Here is a 20260-nt window from a genome sequence, read left to right on the forward strand (position 1 = left end):
CCTTCCCCAGCAGCACTTAGCGGCTGGCTGGGGTGAGTGTGGAGGACACAGGTGGATACAGGCTATTCCAGGGGTAGGGCTCTACTGGTCTGAGCTCCAGGGAGCTGGGTTCCTGTGTGGGACGAAGCTTTGCTTCTCCAGATTGTGAGTCACCTCAGTCACCCTCCGTGCCCTGAAAACTAGACCAGCCCCTCCGTGCCCTGACTGAGTCTCCTCAGTCACCCTCCGTGCCCTGAAAACTAGACCAGCGTCTGGTACACGAGCGCACTCACACACCTCAGCTGAGCTCCCAGAGACTCGGAGGACTCGAGGCTCTTCCGGGGCCACCTCCCAGGCCAGGGCTCTTGCTCTGCATTCTCCTCTCTCCACGCTAGTCTCACCCAAGAGCTCCTTCAGCAAACTCCTCCCAGCTCTCCTTCTTCACAGGCATCGTTTGCATTTATTTATTTGTTTGTTTGTTTGTTTATTTATCAGAGTATAGTTGCCTTACAATATTGTGTTAGTTTCTGCCGTTCAGCACAGTGTATCAGCTACACACATACACATATCCCCTCTTTTTTGGATTTCCTGATCATTTAGGTCACCACAGAGCACTGAGTAGAGTTCCCTGTGCTATACAGAAGGTTCTCATTAGTTATCTGTTTTATACATAGCATCTGCATTTATTTTTGTTAGGGTTTTGATTCCAGAAGCTCACCACTCTCATGAGTTCCCCAAATGTGGACAAAAACTTCAATAAGTAACTCCTTGTGGGAGCCAGGCTCCAAGATGACCCCTACTCATCCCCTAGTGTTCACACCGTTTGAGGTCCCCTCTCTCTGTTCCCGTAGGTGTGTGTGACCAGGGACAGGGATGTACATCACTCCCAAGATCATGTGAAAGACTGCAGCTTCTGCTTGGCCGCTGTCTCCTCTCACCCCTCACTTGGGGTGAATTCAGCTCCTATATGGGGGACGGGCTCACGTGGCAAGGAACTGAGGCCTCTGGCCCACGGTCACGTGCGTGGCCTCAGTCAAGCCTTTAATTGACCGCAGTGCTGGCGGCCAGCTTGACTGCCACCTCCTAAGAGACCCGAGGCCAGAACCATCCAGAGAAGCCACTCCCTGATTACTGACCTTCAGACAACCTGTGAGATAATAAACATTTATGACTCTCAGCTGCTAAGCGCTGGGGCCATTTGTTACACCGCAAAAGATAATACACTCCCTTCTTGGCAACAGACGGTAGGACTGGAAGACTGGCACCCACCAGTGCATGGTGCTCAGGCTGTCCGCACGCCCGCTAAACAGACCCACACCATGGACTCCGAAGACTTACCGTCACTGTAGTCAATAGGAGAGTGAGACCCAAGGAACAGAGAAGCAGCAAAACTACTGACCAAGGAAATTCTCTGCAGAAGAGAGAAACACAGTGAGATTTATGACTCACTTCCATAAATAGGTGACAACTTCTGACACACACACAACAGGACAAGAGTTTTAAACTGGGGAGGGAGGTAGAAATTTTGGGCAAGATGCCCCAGCAATGTGAGGGACTGAGTATCCCTCAGTCCTTCAGGGCATTTTGAGTGGCTGGAACACCAAGAAGTGACTTCTTAGGAAAGCCCCTTGCTCTGCAGTTTCTGACAAGCCATAAAACTGTTAAGTTCAAAATGGAAAAAAAAAAAAAAAAAAAAAAAAAAAATAAAAAAAAAAAAAAAAAAAAAAAAAAGGGAGTTCCCTGGTGTGAGGGATTCCGGGTTTTCACTGCCTGGGGTCTGGGCTCGATCCCTGGTCAGGGAACTAAGATCCTGCAAGCTGCGAGGCACTGCCAAAAATAAAAACCAACAACAAACAAACCAACTACAAAACCTTATAAAAAAGCCACGCTTAGGGAAGCAGGTTTTCACCCAGAATCCATTATGCCAGGGAGTGTGGGGCCCTGATTTCCCTCCTCCATGTCTGTGGTCTTTATATCTAATCACAGAGGAAGTGGGATGCGTGGCCACAGGATTCAGAAACAACAAACACAGTCTCAGGGGTTCAGAATGAGAAGGGAAAGCCGGCTCCTCAGAAGCCAGAGGTGCCAAACATGAACGGGAGGAATTGATCATGGATTCTAAATGTCACCCTGAGGGTCTCTGCTTCCACATGGGAATCACGGGCCCTTGGACCAGGGGAGAGAATGCCATCACCTCCTGTCCCCAGTTGGGCCACCTTTGTTCCACACATAGCATTCAGAGAATTTTTATCACCCCCTCCACCCAAAACCTTCATTAACGGCTAAAGCTGCAGAGTAATCTGGAACCTTGAATCATTAAATTAAAAACTGCATGTTAATGTCCAAGGTTTAAAAGGCAATTTGGTTTAACACAAGCTGATCATTTTCTAATTACTCGGAGATGATAATCACTAGCCAGGATGTTGAGCTGCTTCTCAGGCAGCATTAAGTGCTGGCTTTCAGCAACTGTGGATCAAGGAATGAACCTGGGTTGCTGGCTCTGGTTGAAGGGCCACAGCTCGAGACATTGGTCCAGCCTTACAAATTTCCTAAGAAAACAATGACCCCACACCAATCAAATGCAGGTAACCATCCTGCATTAACCAGAGAAATTGAGCAGATAGAGCCTGAGGGCACCCAGATCTCCTACTCAGGTGGTCCCAGGAAGCCACCAGTCCCCCTGCTCCCACCCTGACCCTGACCTCCACCCTTCTGGTCAGGAGAGCCCCGGAATTCTCTTTCCCACAATTCCGTTCTTTTCCTCCTCTTTGGAAAAAGCCTGACAATGAGAATAAAAGCAAATTGAATATATATCATCTTTAATGTCTGCTAATCAATGTTTTTAGCCCATGCACATGAGATTTATTTACGCTAAGTTATAAAAGGAATTCAACTGTGACTTTCAATAAAAGAGGAATGTTTAGGGACTTCCCTGGCGGTCCAGTGGTTAAGACTTCGCCTTCCAATACAGGGGGTGTGGGTTCAATCCCTGGTTGGGGAGCTAAGATCCCACATGCCTTGCAGCCAGAAAACCAGAAACAGAAGCAATATTGTAACAAATTCAAAAAAGACTTTAAAAATGGTCCACATCAAAAAAATCTTAAAAAAAAAAGAGGAACGTTCAACCAACCTCTGTTTGTGAGTAGGCCTCGGGGTTCTGCTGGTAAAGCTTTGCAATTTGGTTTCCTGTAAATCGCTGGAAAAAGAGTGCAAATTCTTAAAAACCCAAATCCTACAGGGAATGATCAACTTCATAAAGTAAAGTTCGTGTAGCATGCTCTGAAGATTAGTTAGCATAATGAGAGCTTAAGGCCTCAAATCTGGAAATGTTTGATGTCTGCTGAGCATCCTTAGTAATAACCTCGCTCCTCACACAGGAGGGTGTCTGCTCTGACCTAGGGCACCCATGCAGGGGACTCAGGTATTATCCCCACCCACATTCTTCTTCCTTAAGGCAACCCAAGTGGGGTTGGTCCTATCCCTCAAACCTCTGCTCCAGGGAGTATCGAATTACCCCAGCTGGGCCAATAGCAGCCACCCTATGGGATGGGGTAGGACCATGGATGAAGCCAACAGGAAAGAGGCACTCTTTATTTTTTTTACTTTCCCAGGAGCTGCACTAAGCATCTTACAAGCACCGACTCCTTTCAGCTCCCAAACTACCCAAAATGTAAGTGCTATTTTCATCTCCAGGTTAAAGAGGCTGAAACTGAGGTGCCGTCATCACCCGCACACACAGCACAGCCTGGGTCGCACGTCAGCTCTGACCTGGAAGGGCTGAGGCGCAACAGGAGGTCTGCCCGTGCTCGCTGAGCGGCACACGTGGCCTTGCTCAGAATCAAGGGGCCAGAGTGCCCAGTCCTGGCTCCACAGGGGTGGCACCCACACAGCCTCACGTGATCCCCACAGGGACAGGTCAGCAGCCGTGTCCTCCCAGACACCCAGGGAGAAGGCACCAGAGCCAGCAACCAGACCTTCCTCCCGGCCCAGCTTGTCCCCAGCCCGTGGCGGGCGTCGCCCACCTCATAGGCGCGGGACCCGGTGAGGCAGCTGAGAGCCTGGGCCCCACCCACGGTGGCCTCCAGCTGGCGGCACTGGGCTGTGGTGCTGGAGTCCATCCACACTGGGCAGTCACTGATGGAGAAACAGGCCTGGAAAGAAGGGGCAGAGGCACAGGCATGAGCTCCGCCCACTGACTCTGGGGGTCGCCCTGGCGCTGGCAGTCATGCCCATCACAGCAGCTGTGGACGCCTCTTCCCTGGATGTGACCTTGGAAGACCCATGCGCAAGCCCTTCATGTCCAAACCTCGGCCCGGCCTAGCGGGGTCTCTCCCCAGAAAGCTCAAGGTGGAAGGTTCTGGCGAGGACAACTGAGCACCACAGGCAATACCAGAGATGGGCGGTGAAGGGCCAGAGCTGCAGCAAAGGGCAGCTGGGCGGGGGCCTGTGGAGCCTGGGAGAAAAGGAGATGCCAGAGCCTACCTTCCCAGCAACACCGGGAGGCATCACGTCCCAGGGGGTAATTCCCGAGGGGGGAACTCGCAACAGAGTCCTGCTGGGCTGGAGGGGACCAGTGTGAGGTGGGCTGTTAGCACCGGAGCCTCCGTCCAGACAGAAGGGATGTCTGTGGCAGGCAGGCAGGGAAGACCACGCTCACAGGACTGCTGCCCAAGCCAACTTCCCACGCTCTTGACGATGCACAAAAGCCCCAGGCTTCAGGGCCCACAGGATTCGGGGCCCTTCTCCCCACTACGGAAGTTTCTCAGACTCCCACAGCACGACCAGTTACCTGCAGCTGCTCATGCAACAGGAGGTCCGGTGACAAGCTTGTCAGCACCTGGCTGGCCCCAGCCTTCCAGTACACGCTTCCATGTTGCTGCCAAGGGAAAACCCAAGCCCATGTTCACGTGGCCGTGGCCACACACCTGTGTCAGCCTCTTGGAGACCCAGAAAGACCCCAGACCACACGCCAAAGAACTGGACTCCAAGCCTGCCCCGCCACTTGTAAGTCGCAGAGGTCATCACCTTTATGAGACTTGGTTTTCATTTCTATCATATGGGAAGGAACTCTGCCCTGTCCACCTCAAAACTTGTAGGAAGGGTCCAAGAAAGAACTATCGGTCTGGATTTTGGTGGCTTTGTAAAAAAGTATTTAAATATATTGCTCATAATATTACCTGACATTCACTCATTCGTTCACTTACCCATTATTCATTCAACAAACACTGATGGATCACCCAGATCGTGCCAGGCATGGGACAGATGACTAGGGTGGTATTGTCGCTACTCTGCAGGATACTGGAGTTGAGTCAGGGAAAAGGACACAAACGGACAAAACCCTATTAGGCGCAGTGGCAGGGCTGTGGGAACACAGAGGAGGGGCATCTAGCCAGCTGGGGGTGCAGGTGGGTAGAAGTGGACGTGATAATTAGGGAAGGATCCCAGAGTTGAGGGTGGAGGTGCTCCATGCAGAGAGTAACCACAGCTGAGAGAGGCTGGCAGGTGCACGGAAGGGGCCTGAGGCTGGGGCGGGGGGCAGTAGGGACTGGAGGGGTAGGTGACAGCCTGAGCCTTGACATCCATGCTCGGGAGGCTGGGGTGTGTCTTGGGGTGGTGAGAACTCTGGATTGGCAGGGGAGTGACATGGCCAGGGCTGAATGTATGAAAGGGCTTGTGGGAGTCATGGAGAAGGTAGGTTGGAGGAAGGGAGAAGCAGAGGCCCCGAGAAAAATGATGGGTACTAGGCCTGGGGCGACAGAGGCGGAGTTGGAGAAGTGGCAGACTCAAGAGTCATGTACAAGTCAGCAGCACGAGGGGACCCCCTGCATGTAGGGGTGGGAAGATGGAGGGGTCAGGAATGACACCTGGGTTGTGGCCCCGGTGAGAAGAGGAGAACTCCCCAAGAAAGGGCACCGGAGGAGGACATCGGGGGAAAGACAGTGTGTGAGCAGAGTCTGGGACATGGTAAGTTTGGGGTATTCCTGGGACACCCGGCCAAGGGGGCGGAGGGGATGTCTGGGAGGGAGAGGGTGTCCAGGCCTGGGGTTCAGGTGAGAGATGTGGACAAGATCACCAGGGACTCTGTTTAGTGTAACAAGGACACAATCAATACCCTCCTGTTAGGTCAGGGGAAGAAGAGGCATCTTCAGAAGCATCAGTAAGTGCTCTCTAATGAGGATGTGAAGACATGCTAATCCAGCATGCAGCAAAATGATTCGGAGGATCACACTGGACTTGAATCCTGACTCCTCCTAGCAGCTATGTGACCTTGGGCAAGTGACATCACCACTTGGTGCCTCTGTTTCCCCATGTAAATGGCAGTGATAATAAAAGCAGCTAAAACTTAAAGTTTTCTTGCCCTGTCCCGTGTATTTAACATTCACATTGACCCTACGGCACATGAGAGTATGGAGGCACCAGAAAGCTGGACAACGGGCCCCAGGTTGCTGCTGGTAAATGGCAGAGCTAGGGATCAAACCCAGAGCCCCTGCGCTAACCACTGCATGATACCACCTGGTCCAATCGTTATGAGGATTAAGTTAGCGCATGTAAAATGCTCAGTCATGCACCTGCCATACACTAAGTGCTCCATTGTTCTTTGTCACCATTATTACTAATATCTCTACTACTAAAACTGCTATCATTATTAGCATGATTTCTGACTTTGCTTTTACTTCCAAGAAACAGAAAAGCAATTGTGTGCCCTCAAACAGTCATAGTACATTCATGTCAAATGCTTCCTCTTCCCCTTAGAGGACCTCTATCCAGTGCCTCCTCACCCTGTGTCCTATTTTGTATAACGCTTAATTGTAAGAACTGTCTCAAATCCTTTTGCAAGGAGGGAAGTGATATATCCACCAAGGTGAAACAGCTATACGGATTTTCACTGCAACAAAATGTGTGCTGTGGCTTTCAAGAACAAGCACCTTCCCTCGAGGGAAGCTGTCACCTCAGCACCTGCACCACTGCCCAAGACAGACGCCCTTATGCCATAGACGGAGGCTGCAGCAAACAAACCTGGCCCGCCCCAGACAAGGCGAGGACTTGAGAGAAGTCAAAGCCCGAAGCCTTCATCTTCTCCAAGATGATATCCAAAGCCTGAGAAGAAACACAGAATCCACCGTGACTGTCCTGAACCACGGAACCAGGCTAACACACAAGCCTTGATTTGGACTGTAAGTGCCTGCCCTTCCAGCGGAGGCAGAGAAGGAACTGAGGACTCGGGATTTGGAAGCACTAGAATAAATACATCAATTAAACAAGTAGGCATCAAGCAAACAAAAAAGTGAGCTATGCTAAAAATATTTTAAGTAAATGGAATCAGAAACCAGCACTCCTCAAATTTTGCTTCTCCAATTGGTGACTTCCAGACACGCAGGAAGAGCAAAAACGAGGTGGCTCAAATTTTGGTTTCTTTTATCTGCATTTTCAACCCACCGTATTAGTGATATAACTTCACTGCAATGGAGAAGCAAAGAGCAAAGCAGAGGCTCCCATCAGAACAGGGCTCCAGGCCCAGACTCCTGTGTCCGGGAGTACAGGTTGGAGGGAGTAGGTAAAGATGGTGACCATTTGTCCCAACCCTCTATTTCCCCCTCCACCGTCTGGTTGGAACTGCCTTTCTGGCAAGACCCCATGTGTGGGATGGATGGTGCCACCCAGCAGAGCTTGACACTTCCCCGGGAATTAGATACGTATCACAGGCTGTGTTTTCTTCAGGGTACAGGAGCCACTGGAGCTTTGGCCTGACCCTCCCACCCCCATCCTATGCCAGGAGGGCTCTTTCACAGTCCTGGCTGCGGCTGCCAACTTGGCCCTGCTTGCCAAACCTCAAGCAAGGAGTGGGGCAGAGCTGGGGAAGGGACTGGCAAAGCTAGAACAGGTCCAGTTCTGGGGGCCCCTCAGGAGTAGCAATTATGCTGGTTCCAACCCCAAGCCTGGCTCTCTACTCACTTGCCACCTCCCCAAGTTAAGGCCTTGGCCCATCCGAAGCCCCTGACATCCGCAGTGGGACCTCCAGACAGCGACTCTTGCCGGTTACCCCCACTGCCCCTGCCCTGTGGTCCGGCTCAGCCCCCTGAAGTATTTCCCCAGCAGCCTGTGCGGCGGAAGTACATCCGTTACCCCCAGTCCTCCAGTATGAGTCAGGGTCAGGCCGATAAAAAAGAAATCATCCTTGTTACATTAACAGAAAGAAGTTAGTACTAGGAATCGGTTAAACAGGTACTGGAGGACTGAAAAAGCTTTGGCCAGACACATTCAGTGCTGCCTTCGGCTGGCCTCTAGTTTCAGGGTCTCAGGTCCTCTGCAGCCCATGAGGCAGCCCTTGGCTCCTATCATACCTGCCTGTGCTGTCCACACACCCTGGCCCTGTGGCCCCGTGGGTCACCCGGATCTGGCAACAGGCATCTTCCTTTCTCGCTGGTCCTGAGCGAGCAGGCCTGGCTTGGGATGGATCTGAGCCTGACTGGGCAGGTCACAAGCCACCATTCTGAAGGCCCCTGCCCCTGGAGTTAAAGAGTCTGGCGACTTAGCACTAAGAGAAAAGCCCAAGGGGCATGTTTGGATCTCAGGGTTCAAGGGAGGCCACAGGGCCTGAAATCAGAGTGTTTGGGAAACGTTTGCTCTGTGGCATTTTAAAGATGGTCACTGGCAGGACTTTCCAGTTGCTCTGGCTTCAGAACCTGGAAGCCCTCTGTGAGTCCTCTCAGCTCAGGAGTACTGAGGCTGAGTCTGGTCCTAGGACCATGCAGATTCTACTTCCCCAGGAGGACCTCTCCACAGAGGCTCTCATGGGCTGCCACCTTTGGGCTTCCTAGCATATCACCAAGTTTGCTGGTAAGATGGGCTGGGAGAGGAGTGGGACAGGAATCCCTGTACTTACCTGGACCCACATCAGGACTGGAGAAGTCACTGTCAGCCCATCCTCGTGAACATGAACTCCACCCTGAGTCCTACAAGCAGAAGAGAGAATGCGGGATAGAGCCTCAGGCGGAGGCCCAGTGATGGCAGACCCTGGATCCCTCCTACAGAAGGAGAAGCACCCTCCCACCCCCGCAGCCTTGTGTGGGAACTCTACAGATTGAACAGGGAAGATGCTGGGCAAGATGGAGAGAGAAGGCATGGAAATTGCCCGGTGTGGCCCAGAGGTGGCAATTCTCGGAAAGCACCAGCAAAAACAAGCCTTCTAAGTATAAGGGGTTCACCCTGCAAGGCGGTCACTTGGAGCAGTGGGCATGAAAGGACTGGAGAAATTTGGGGTTGGATTAGAAGCCCTTCCAAATCCACTTCATAATCTTGGAGTGAGGAGGCCTTTTAAACAATGACTCAAAACCAAGAAGCAACAGAAAAAGAGACTGAGAAATTCAGTGACATAAAAAACAAAAACTCAAACATGGCAACAACAGCAATAACCCAAGCAGAAGAAAAGAAATAATTAAAATTAGAACACGAGTCAATGAAATTGAAAAGAGAAAATCAATGAAACCTAAAGCTGATCCTTTGGAAAGATCAATAAAATTGATAAATCTCTAGCCAGGCTCATCAAGAGAAAAAAGAGAGAAGACACAAATTCCCAATATCAGAAATGATAGAAGGGTCATAACTACTGATCCCACAGGCATCAAAGGACAATAAAGGAATATTATGAACAACTCTGTGGCCACAAACCTGATAGGTTAGATGAAATGGACCAGTTCCTTGAAAGACACAAACTACCAAAACTCTAACATGGGTGGCCTGCAGTAATATAAAATATGAAAGCAAGGGCTTCCCTGGTGTCGCAGTGGTTAAGAATCTGCCTGCCAATGCAGGGGACATGGGTTCGAGCCCTGGTCTGGGAAGATCCCACATGCTGCGGAGCAACTAAGCCCGTGTGCCACAACTACTAAGCCTGCACTCTAGAGTCCGCAAGCCACAACTACTGAGCCCACGTGCCACAACTACTGAAGCCCCCGTGCCTAGAGCCCGTGCTCTGCAACAAGAGAAGCCACCGCAATGAGAAGCCCGCACACCACAACAAAGAGTAGTCCCGGCTTGCCGCAACTAGAGAAAGTCCGTGTGCAGTAATGAAGACCCAATGCAGCCAAAAATAAATAAATTAAATAAATTGGAAAAATATATATATGAAAGCAAGGTGGCTTCCAACCTCAGCTCAAAGGAGACACATCAGCTGGGGGAGAAATAGATGGCAACACAAGGTGATGGGCAGTGAGAGGGAAAGGCCAGCAGAGAAGGCTTCAAGAAGGAAGTCACATCTAAAATAGACATGGAGGGAAACTTCTACCAGGACCTCTCTGAGACACTTCAAAATCAACAAATCCACAGCTGTTATGGACTGAATTGTGTCCCCCAAAATTCATAAGTTGAAGGACTTCCCTGGTGGTCCAGTGGTTAAGACTCCATGCTTCCACTGCTGGGTGCACAGGTTTGACCCCTGGTCGGGGAACTAAGATTCCACATGCCACACAGCGCGGCCAAAAAAAAAAAAGAAAATTTCTTGAACTGAATAAAAATGAAAATACAACATATCAACTTAAAAAAAAAGATTAGGACATAGATAACATAACTGGGAGACACCTGGGGTGCACTCACACAGAGAGACAACCATGTGAGAGGCAGCAAGAAGGCAGCCATCTGGAAACCAAGGAGAGAGACCTCAGAGGAAAAGCAAGGCTGCCAGCACCTTGAAATTGGACTTCCAGACTCCAGACCCATGAGAACATAAATGTCTGTTACTTAAACCACCCAGTCTGTGGTATTTTGTTCTGGCAGCCCTACCAAAACCTAAACTCATGATCTTTCTTCTGGAAACCAATTCTCTTTCATAGTCTACCATCCACCCTGAATGCCAGCCAGAGCCTCACCTTCATATCTCACATTCAGTTCTGTACCAAGACCTGTCAATTTTACCACCCAGCTCTCTCTCCTCCAGTCAACATCATTTCTCATCCAGATGATCTTAAAAAAACCTCCTCAGTAGTTTTCCAACCTGTATTCTGGCCACATCCCACCTGCTTTCCCAGTGCACCAGAGAGATCTTTGCAAAACACAAATAAAACCATGTCATACCTCCCCGGCCCCCCACCCCATTCCTATGGCCCTTCAGTGGGTGACCATAGCTTTTAGGATAAAGACAAACTCTATTCCATGGCCTATATGGCCCAACCCAGCTTCCACCTCCCTCTCTGCTCCCCAGCCACCTGGCCTTCTTCAGTTCCATTAATGAGCAGTGTTCCTTGCCACAGGGCCTTTGCACATGCTGTTCCTTCTGTGTGGAAAGCTCTCTACTTTCTATCACCTGGCTAACCCCACTCATTCAGATCCTGGCTTAAGCACTACTTCTTTAGGAACATTCCCTAAACTACTCTCACAAGTCTAGGTCACATTCCTTTACAATAAGCACTTGAAGAAGTGAGTTTCTTTCCTTCAATGGCCTTCCCTGAGTTTATAAACAAACATTCTTTTGGTTTTTTTTTTTCTTTAATCAATCAGTCTTTGATTGATATCAATCCCCCCCACTCAACGGGAAGCTCTGGGAAAGCAAGGACAATGTCTCTTTTTCATCCACCATCCCAGCACCCAGCATAGTGCTTGGTACAAAGTAAGTCTCAACTGATACCTACTATACATATATGAAGCAATGAGTGGAATTGGAAAGGAATGCAGAAGCGTGCATTCTAGGCATAGAAGAAAGATGCTGAGAGATTTATTAAGACAACCCCTCCCGCAGTTTGAGGAAACCAGAACAGTGTGGTTTATAAATGTAAAAGGTTGAAGGAGGGGGAGTTCCCTGGTGGTCCAACGGTTAGGACTCATGCTTTCACTTGGTGGGGGGGTGTCCAGGTTCAATTCCTGGTGGGGGAACTACAGTCCTGCAAGCTGCCCACGGTACAGCCAAAAAAAAAAAAAGGTTCAGGGAGGACCTCAAAACCAACCCCCAACACACACATGCACACTAGGTACATACCCAAATTCTAGAAGGTCTCTGTCAAAATGCACACTGTCCTCATAGAAGACATTCAGCTCTGCATCAACTGCAACAACTTTTACCTGGAAGGCATTAAAAAAAAAACAATGTATAGAATTTTCCTCAGCTTCTACACTGGTCCAGGGATATGAACATCACCAAGTGAAGCCCAGCCCCCTAGAAGTGATTCAGTCTGGAGACCTCCTTGAGGCTGGGGTGCATCATTGTAACCATGGGAACAGAGGCCTCATCTAGCGACATATCCAAAGACTTAGTAAAATGGAGAAGCTGAGGCTAAGCAGAAACACCCATGTAGCTCAGGGAATTTTTGCCCTCCAAACAGCCAAAGCCAAGATGCTCTAGAGGTAGATGTCCACAGATAAGCTGGTTCCTGTGCCAGGCAAGGTCTGAGAAAGTCCTAGAGGGGAAGGCATGGGAGGCAAGGTTTTGAGATGTCTCTTGGAGGTCCACACTTGCAGAGATCTGAGAGGCAAGGTCCCTGGTCTGTTCCCACAGGCCATGGTCAAGGACCAGAGACACATGCCCCAATGGAGCAGACCTCCAAACTCAAGGATACAACTCCTTTCCTGGACAGATGGAGAAACTGAGGCCTAGCAGGACAACCTGACTTATCCAAGGTCCCACAGGACTTTGATCAGGGATTGGCCTTGCTCTCTTGACCCATCCAAGGAGGGGGATTTCACTGCAACTGTGTTGATTTCCCAAGTTAAGGAGGAGCCAGCCCCTTGGCACCTCAAGCCCAGTTTGAAGACAAATTTTGACTCTGCTTGCCTGTCTGACTGGCCCTGAGAGCAGCACAGCTGGGCACGTTGACCCGAGCACGCTGGTGCCAACCAAGGGCTGTCACAGGGCGGAACAAAGTTCAGGTGTACACTGTGCCCATTTCACTTAAAAAAAAAAAAAAAAAAAAGCTTCTAGCGGTGATCTGGTTGCAGTTCACTGGTTCTGCCTGCGTGTCTACCCGTCTGTCTGGTCCTCTGTTTACAGTAGCTGAGCTCCTTCGGGTCCCTGTCAATCTGTGCCCATGACGGCGCGCGAGCCCTTCTGGTCCCCCCCAGCCTTCCGGGCATTTCCCCGCCACGTGCCCGTGGGTCCCTCGGGAGAGTGGGGGTGGACGCCCTTTCTGGGAGTTCCGGGGTCCAGGCCCAGCGGAGGCGCCGGGTCCCCGGGAAGCCCGAGAGGGAGGCGCGCCCGCGGCGCGGCCCAGGGTTCCAGGCGCCCGGGTCCCCCGACAGCCCGCCCAGCGTCGCGGAAGAGGCGGCCCTGCCTGGCCGGCCCCGGGCCCGCGCCGATACCTGCTGCGTGCTGAAGTCCCAGCCGAGACAGCAGCGGCGACCGGCGTGTTCGGCCATGGCCGCGGAGGTTCCAGGAGGCGTCGCTCTGTGGGTCCTTCCCGCCGCCGGACTGCCCCCGCGCCCCAAAGCTCCGATGCGCCGGGGTCCGCCCCTCGCCCCGCCCGGCCGGACTCCGGGACCCGAGGCCCCCCGCGGCCTTGCGCTCTGGCGCCGCCTGCTGGTGAACAGGGCGGGAACGCACCGCGGCTCGGCCTCCGCCAGCGCTTCGCACCTGGGCGACCGACGGGTGTCCCCTGCGCAGCCCGCTCCCTCCAATCCCGCCCCGCCCTGCTTCCCATCCAAATGTGCTCCCTGCACAGGCCCGGCCCTAACGCTGCCTGCCTTCTCTCGGAGGACGCCTGGGTCAGAGGATTCAACCTTAATCCGGCTTGTCCTTGTCTCTCTGGGGGCCCTGAGCCTGGGGACTTCCATGGCCGTCCCTCTCGGGTACTGCAGCAGCTGTCCACTCATGGTGGTGAGTTAGGGGGCACAGGGAAATGTGCCCTGGGGTTGGAGGCGCGGGGCTCCAGCAGGACCTGTCCTGACCCAGTAGATCTGAGTAGTTCCCCAGCTCTGACGTGTGCCGCATTCCACCTCTGCATTAATCCCCAGTCTGACGTGTGCCGCATCCCACCTCTGCATTTATCCCCAGTCTGACGTGTGCCGCATCCCACCTCTGCATTTAAAGTCAGAGCTCCTGAGCCACCTCGCCCCCACTTCCCCCGGAGGGGGCTCCTTCGTCACTCCTGCGGTCAGCTGGTATTCCAGGCACGGTGAAGGGGGATGAAAACCAAAAGCAGACTCACTCCTTTTCTTCCTGGAGCTGAGGAACCCTTCTCTTCCCCACATTCCACCTAGTGTGTCCCGCAGAAGCCTTCCCAATACCCACCCAGGTGCTCCGCCCAGGAGCCCCCAGCGCAGCAGAGCCCCTGATGCAATGGTCTTATGACCCATATCTCTCTTGCTGAACTTGAGCTGCTTGGAACCCAGATCCTCTTCTTAGCCCAAGGTCCCAAGGTCAGTGGCAGGGCTGGACCCAAAGCTAGTGAGTTTGGGTGCAGAATTTACATGTTTAACCACTAAACAAGACAATTTGCTGGGCAGCCTTGTGAGAAGGCCCGTGGCAAAATATAAAAGTCTCTTGAAGGCTGAGGCAGCTGGCTGTTTCTCAAGCTGCCTCACAGGAAGACCTACTCTTGGTCAGGGGTGCTGTTCTCTATGGGTTGTGGCATCTCTACCCCATGCTGGTGACTGGTGACTCATCCTTTCTCTTGATGTAACAGCACTTTCACTGTGGCCACAAAGAAGACTAGAGGTCTGAGAGCCCATTTGCCTGTTTAAGGAGACTGTACACCCACGATCTGATCCTTTAGCAAGGAATAAGGATGGAAATCTTAATTCCAAGTTATCAACGCGTCTCATACTGGCTTCCCTGTTGACGCCCTGAAAAGGCCCAGCCAGTAGTAGAGGGGTCTCAGGGAACACTTGGGAAATGCTGCCGTGGCCTGAGGCTGGCCTTTTGCTTATCAGCTCCAACCTTGAACCTGGTTCGCTGCACCAGGGATTTAGGAACAAAGCAGAAACTGCCCTGGAGGTGTCTCTTCACCATGACCAGGTTGTCCACAGTGCCTAGCAAGGTTCCTTCCCATATCAGGCCCTAAGGACACCACAGCCTGAGGGCGAGGCAAACCCACAGGAGTCACATGATCATATTGGCATATAAGGAAGGTCACTCAAGATGCTGTGTGTGGAGAATGGGGGCAAAGGGGAGGAAGGAAAAATGAGTTAGAATGTAGCTGCAGGAGGCCTGAGCTAGGGCTAACACCTCAGAGGTGCTGAGGATGGAGGCTAGATGGATTCCAGAGATACTCAGGAAGCTCTGGGAACACCGTGGATTGCGGCGAGAGGGAGCAGCAAAAGTAATGCTCAGGTTCCTGGCTTAGGTGGCCTGGTTGGATAACCACTGATGCATAACAAAACACCCCCAAACTTGATGATTTAAAACAATCATCTTTTCTTGTCTCTCAGATGTCAGCAGGTCAGCTGATCTAGGCTCAGCTCAGTTAGAGGGGCTCTACTCCCTGTGTCTCTCATCTTTCCTTTCCTGGGACCAGCAGTGTCCTACAGGCACGCTCTTCTCTTGAGAGCAGCAGGGCAGGGGATTCCCTGGCAGTCCAGTGGTTATGAAACAGAAGGGAAGGGGGCAGGGCACGGCCTTTAAAAGCATGACATAGCCATAGGATATGACGAAAACTGGTTAGAACCAACCAGGTCCAAGAAGGCAGAATATTCGACTTCCAGTGGACCTTGAGCCTCATCATATGCTCATTGTAATACATTAGCATAAGGTAAGTGACACACCCTCCAGCGCCATGACAGTTCTGAGGCCAACGATCAAAGACCAAAAAAGTGGGCGGTGGCCGAATTCCTGGAAATCTCCACCCCTGCCCCAAAATAGTTGGAATAATCCTCCCACTCATTAGCCTATGAAATTACCCAGCCCATAAAAACTAACCACACCATATTTCGAGGTCGCTCTTGCCTTCTGAGATGGCCCACTCTCTGTCTGTGGAACGTGTTTCTCTCTAAATATTACCTATCACTTTGTCTCTCACTGAATTCTTTCTGAGTTGAGACACAAAGAACCTGAGCCTCAGTTAGTCCAGACACCAGCTGAGTGATTCTAATTAAAAGACCGTGGGTTTGGGCTTCCCTGGTGGCGCAGTAGTTGGGAGTCCGCCTGCCGATGCAGGGGACACGGGTTCGTGCCCCAGTCTGGGAAGATCCCACATGCCGCGGAGCGGCTGGGCCCATGAGCCATGGCTGCTGAGCCTGTGCGTCCGGAGCCTGTGCTCCGCAACGGGAGAGGCCACAGGGGTGGGAGGCCCGCGTACCGCAAAAAAAAAAAAAAAAAAAAAAAAAAAAAAGACCATGGGTTCAAGTCCCAATCAGAGGTACGTGGTTTCAGTTAGGACTCTGTGCTTCCAGTGCTGGGGGCATGGTTCGATCCCTGATTGGGTAACTAAGATCCCACAAGCCTTGCAGCCAAAAAAGAAAAAAAAAGTAAGAAAGCAGCAGGGCAGAAGGAGGCAAGGGCACACTTGTAAGGCCTCCAAAGGTCTAGACTTAGAACTGGCATGCTACCTTTTCACCTCTATGTCACTGGCCAGTCCTGTGGCCAGCCCAAAGGCAAGCAGTGGGGAGGAGGCCATGGCAAGGGTGTGGATGCGAGGAAGCGTGAAGAATTGGGGCCACCAATGCAATCTACTCAGGCCACTACCAGATGGAGGGTGGCTCCATTCTCTGAGTTAGGAAACATAGGAGGAGAGGTAGGCGTTGGGGGAAGATGGTGAGTTTCGGGAGGACACGATAGGTTTGCGGGGCCTGTGGGATGTCTGAGTGGAGATATTGAACAGGCAGTTGGATACGAGGTCTCCAGCTCAGTAAAGAGGTCTGGGCTGAAGACGGTGATTTAGGAGTTACCATCTCCCAATGGGGATGGGCTGGAGTGCACAGAAACGACTAGAGTGGGACAGATGGAACCGAAAAGGATAGTCCCAGTGCAAGAAGAGACCTTGAGAGAGGGATGAGGTAGAAGCCAAAGGAAGGGCCTTCCTATGAGGTGGGGCTCGACAGCGTCAAATGCTGTGTGGAAACCTGTCCCTCAGTTTAGCAGTGAGGAGCCAGGTCATTGAAACCTCAACAAGAGCACAGCCCCATAGGCATTAGTTTTGTTTTGCTTTGGTTTTTTTTGGCATGCCACGTGGCTTGTGGGATCCTAGTTCCCCAACCAGGGACCAAACCCTCGCCCTTGGCAATGAAAGCACAGTGTCCCAACCACTGGACCCCCGGAGAATTCCCTAGGCATTAGTTTTTAAGTACTTTTTAAAAATTCAGCACTGTTTTTACAGTTTATTCAGTTATATGTATTCTGTGGTTCCCAAACTGTGCACCCAGGTGCTCTAGGACGCTGTAGGGAACCCATAGGGGTGCAACGGGGTATTTTTACTTTTCAAGGGAAACACAGTTATACTCAACCTCTGTCAGGCACCAGGGGAACTGCTAACGAGGTAGTTGACGGTTCCAACATTGGACTGTGCTACATTCCTTTCTAGGATAAAGCATCATATCTTTGCAAAACTGTGTCATGGTGCTAAGCAAGTCCTGCAGGAAAATCAAAGTGAAGCAAAATAAGGGCAGCAATGTCCAGTCTGATCCCAAACTTTGAGGAGTTGTGCAGTGCCCAACAGGCACACAACATCCCTTTAGTGAGTAATTCTGTTTATTTAAAAGTGAAATGTATTATTTTCTCCCCCAATTTACGTGGATTATTTTCTTCAAAGAGCTATTAAGTTGTTAGGACATAAGTATGTATTAAGCTGTTTGGACCTCACTACTTAATAAACAGAACTGTTAGCCTTTTCTTTTGGCCAAGGAGCCCCGTGACAAAATTGTTGAGATTCTAAGGATGCCATGAAGTGAAAACATGTGGGAAGCCCTGATCTACTTGGTTGCTTCTAACAGCTCTATCATATTCATTAGTGTGCTGACTCCAGATTTTACTGTCCAGGCTGCCACTGAGACACACCGGGGTGGACTCCAGTTCCCCACTAATGCAAACAGCACAGTATGGAACACCCTCATCCATGGTCCTATGGACTTGTGTGAGGGAATTTGGGGGGGGGTTATATCCAAGAGTAGGGTTTATACTATGTGTGCATAACTAGTTTGATCAGAGTGCTGGATTACTCCTGAGGATGGCTGTGCTGCACTATACTCCCACCTGGAATGCACAAGAGTTCGTGTATCTCCACATCCTATATATGGTACCTGGCATTTACACCCTTTTTGATTTTGCCAGTGTAATAGGTGAGGAGTGGTTTCTCATCATTGCTTTAATTTGCATTTCTCCCATTATTGACGAATTTGAGCATCTCTTCATATACACTCACTAGCCATTTAGGATTTCCCATTCAGTGAATTCCCTGCTTATTTTCTTTGCCCATTTTTCAGTTGGGAATTTTTGTCTTTTTTTATGGATTGCAGGAGTTTCTTATATTTCAAGATATAAGTTCCCAATCAGTCTTAGATGTTGCAGGTATCTTCTCCCAATATGTCATTTATCTGCTAACTACGTCCATCTTGACCTTTGTGGACTGGAAATCTTTAATTTGAATATAATAAAATCCATCAGTTTTTCTCCTTATTGTCTAGGCTATTTGATCTTGTTTAAGAAGTGTTTCTCCACGCCCAAGCTACAAAGCTATTTTCTGACATTTTCTACAAAGATAATATAGCCTACATTTTCTTCTGTTAGCAAGGTCTTTGATTGAATTGAGTTTTCTTTGAAGGTAGGTGTTTGTCAACTGAATATACTACATCATAAAACAGAAGTCAGTGAAAACTAATCTATCTGAGGGTAAAGCACTAGATATAAACTTTTCAGACAAAGAAAAAAATTTCATTTAGTAAATATAATAATGAGAACTCATTGTAAAATAGGAAAATGGAGACAAACATAAATTCAGTTCCTATACTCTGGTCGCCAATGAAACAACATCAAACTATCTCTTCATTCTTTGAAGTCTGCATCCACAACATGGATTTTTCTCAAAGTTAACCTTTTTCTTTCTTTCTTTTTTTTTTTTGCGGTACGCGGGCCTCTCACTGTTGTGGCCTCTCCCGTTGCGGAGCACAGGCTCCGGACGCGCAGTCTCAGCGGCCATGGCTCACGGGCCTAGCCGCTCCTCGACATGTGGGATCTTCCCGGGCCGGGGCACGAACCCATGTCCCCTGCATTGGCAGGTGGACTCTCAACTACTGCGCCACCAGGGAAGCCCAAACTCTTTTCTTTGAGAAAAATCCTGAAGAAATATGCTTTCTGGATAAAGATGCACTGTTTTTAAATTCCAATATATTTTATCCTGTTTGTGTAAAAATAGACTAGTTTTTATCCAACCCACCTAAAGCTGTGTTCATTAGTACTGATGCTACTGAAACTGTTCAGGCTGATATATATCCTTGTAAATGAGCAGTTTTAAGAGTGAAAAGTTAGGAGTGTACTGGTAGCTTTAATTCCTGTCCCTTCCACTTCTAGGACAAAGATAAAATCGCTGAATCAATCAAAAGTAATCAGAAATTGGGAAATGAAATAGACAAATCAGGGACTTCCCTGGTGGTCCAGTGGTTAAGACTTGGCGCTTTCACTGCCGTGGCCTCAGTTCGGGGAACTAAGATGACGTGGCCAAAAAAAAAAAAAAGACAAATCAATTATAATTCAGGTTCACTAATTTATTATATCTGTCTGAAATTTTTTAGAAGATGTCATCTTGAGATATGTCAGAAATTAAATAATTCTTCTCTCTGTTCTATCTCAAAGGGTAGTACAAATTTTCTGTAAGATCAGTGGGAAGCTGTTATGATTTTTTAAAAATTTTATTTATTTTTTTATACAGCAGGTTCTTATTAGTTATCCGTTTTATACATATAAGTGTATATATGTCAATCCCAATCTCCCAATGGAAGCTGTTATGATTGAAAATAAATGTTTGGAACTATAGCCCTTAGCAGGGCAAACGTCATACAGTTTTGTTTATCCAAGTCTGAGGGTGAGGGGTGTCCTGCCTCCCGTTAAATAAGTAACTCATGCAGCTGGGATTAAGATTTTTAAAAGCTGATTTTGTGTTTATGTCTGGAGAAAACTTTGATGGACTTTGAGGTTTCAGCAGATTCTAAAGAGCTCTGAGGAGAAAAGTTCTTATTTTCACCAGAGTGTGCATAGGCCCGCTGTTTCTGTGTTTGTACTCACTTCAGAAGCAAATTTGATTTAGGAAAATTAAATGTTGGTGTGGATATCTTGCAATTTTCTGGTTTTACTGCATTCGTCCCTTGGGGTCTGAATTTCCTCTACTCCATGAGTGTTTAAAGCAGATAACTAAATCCTGTAGTTCTGTATATG

General features: G+C 49.8%; 1 protein-coding gene across 1 annotated transcript in view; it reads right to left on the bottom strand.

Moving 5' to 3' along the window:
- The window catches only part of XYLB (xylulokinase), a 43413-nt gene extending 30050 nt beyond the window's left edge, over nt 1-13363 (bottom strand). Inside the window, exons 1-8 of the mRNA XM_007462686.1 lie at nt 13264-13363; nt 11948-12030; nt 8864-8933; nt 6997-7077; nt 4769-4855; nt 4002-4130; nt 3110-3175; nt 1318-1390 (exon numbers count right to left, since the gene is read on the bottom strand). Of these exons, the coding sequence (XP_007462748.1) occupies nt 1318-1390; nt 3110-3175; nt 4002-4130; nt 4769-4855; nt 6997-7077; nt 8864-8933; nt 11948-12030; nt 13264-13320 (646 nt within the window). The 5' untranslated portion in view covers nt 13321-13363. The remainder of the gene's footprint in view (nt 1-1317; nt 1391-3109; nt 3176-4001; nt 4131-4768; nt 4856-6996; nt 7078-8863; nt 8934-11947; nt 12031-13263) is intronic.
- Between the last annotated feature and the right edge of the window lie 6897 nt (nt 13364-20260).

Source organism: Lipotes vexillifer, unplaced genomic scaffold, assembly GCF_000442215.2.
Source record: "Lipotes vexillifer unplaced genomic scaffold, Lipotes_vexillifer_v1.1 scaffold539, whole genome shotgun sequence".
NCBI classification, from domain to species: domain Eukaryota; kingdom Metazoa; phylum Chordata; class Mammalia; order Artiodactyla; family Lipotidae; genus Lipotes; species Lipotes vexillifer.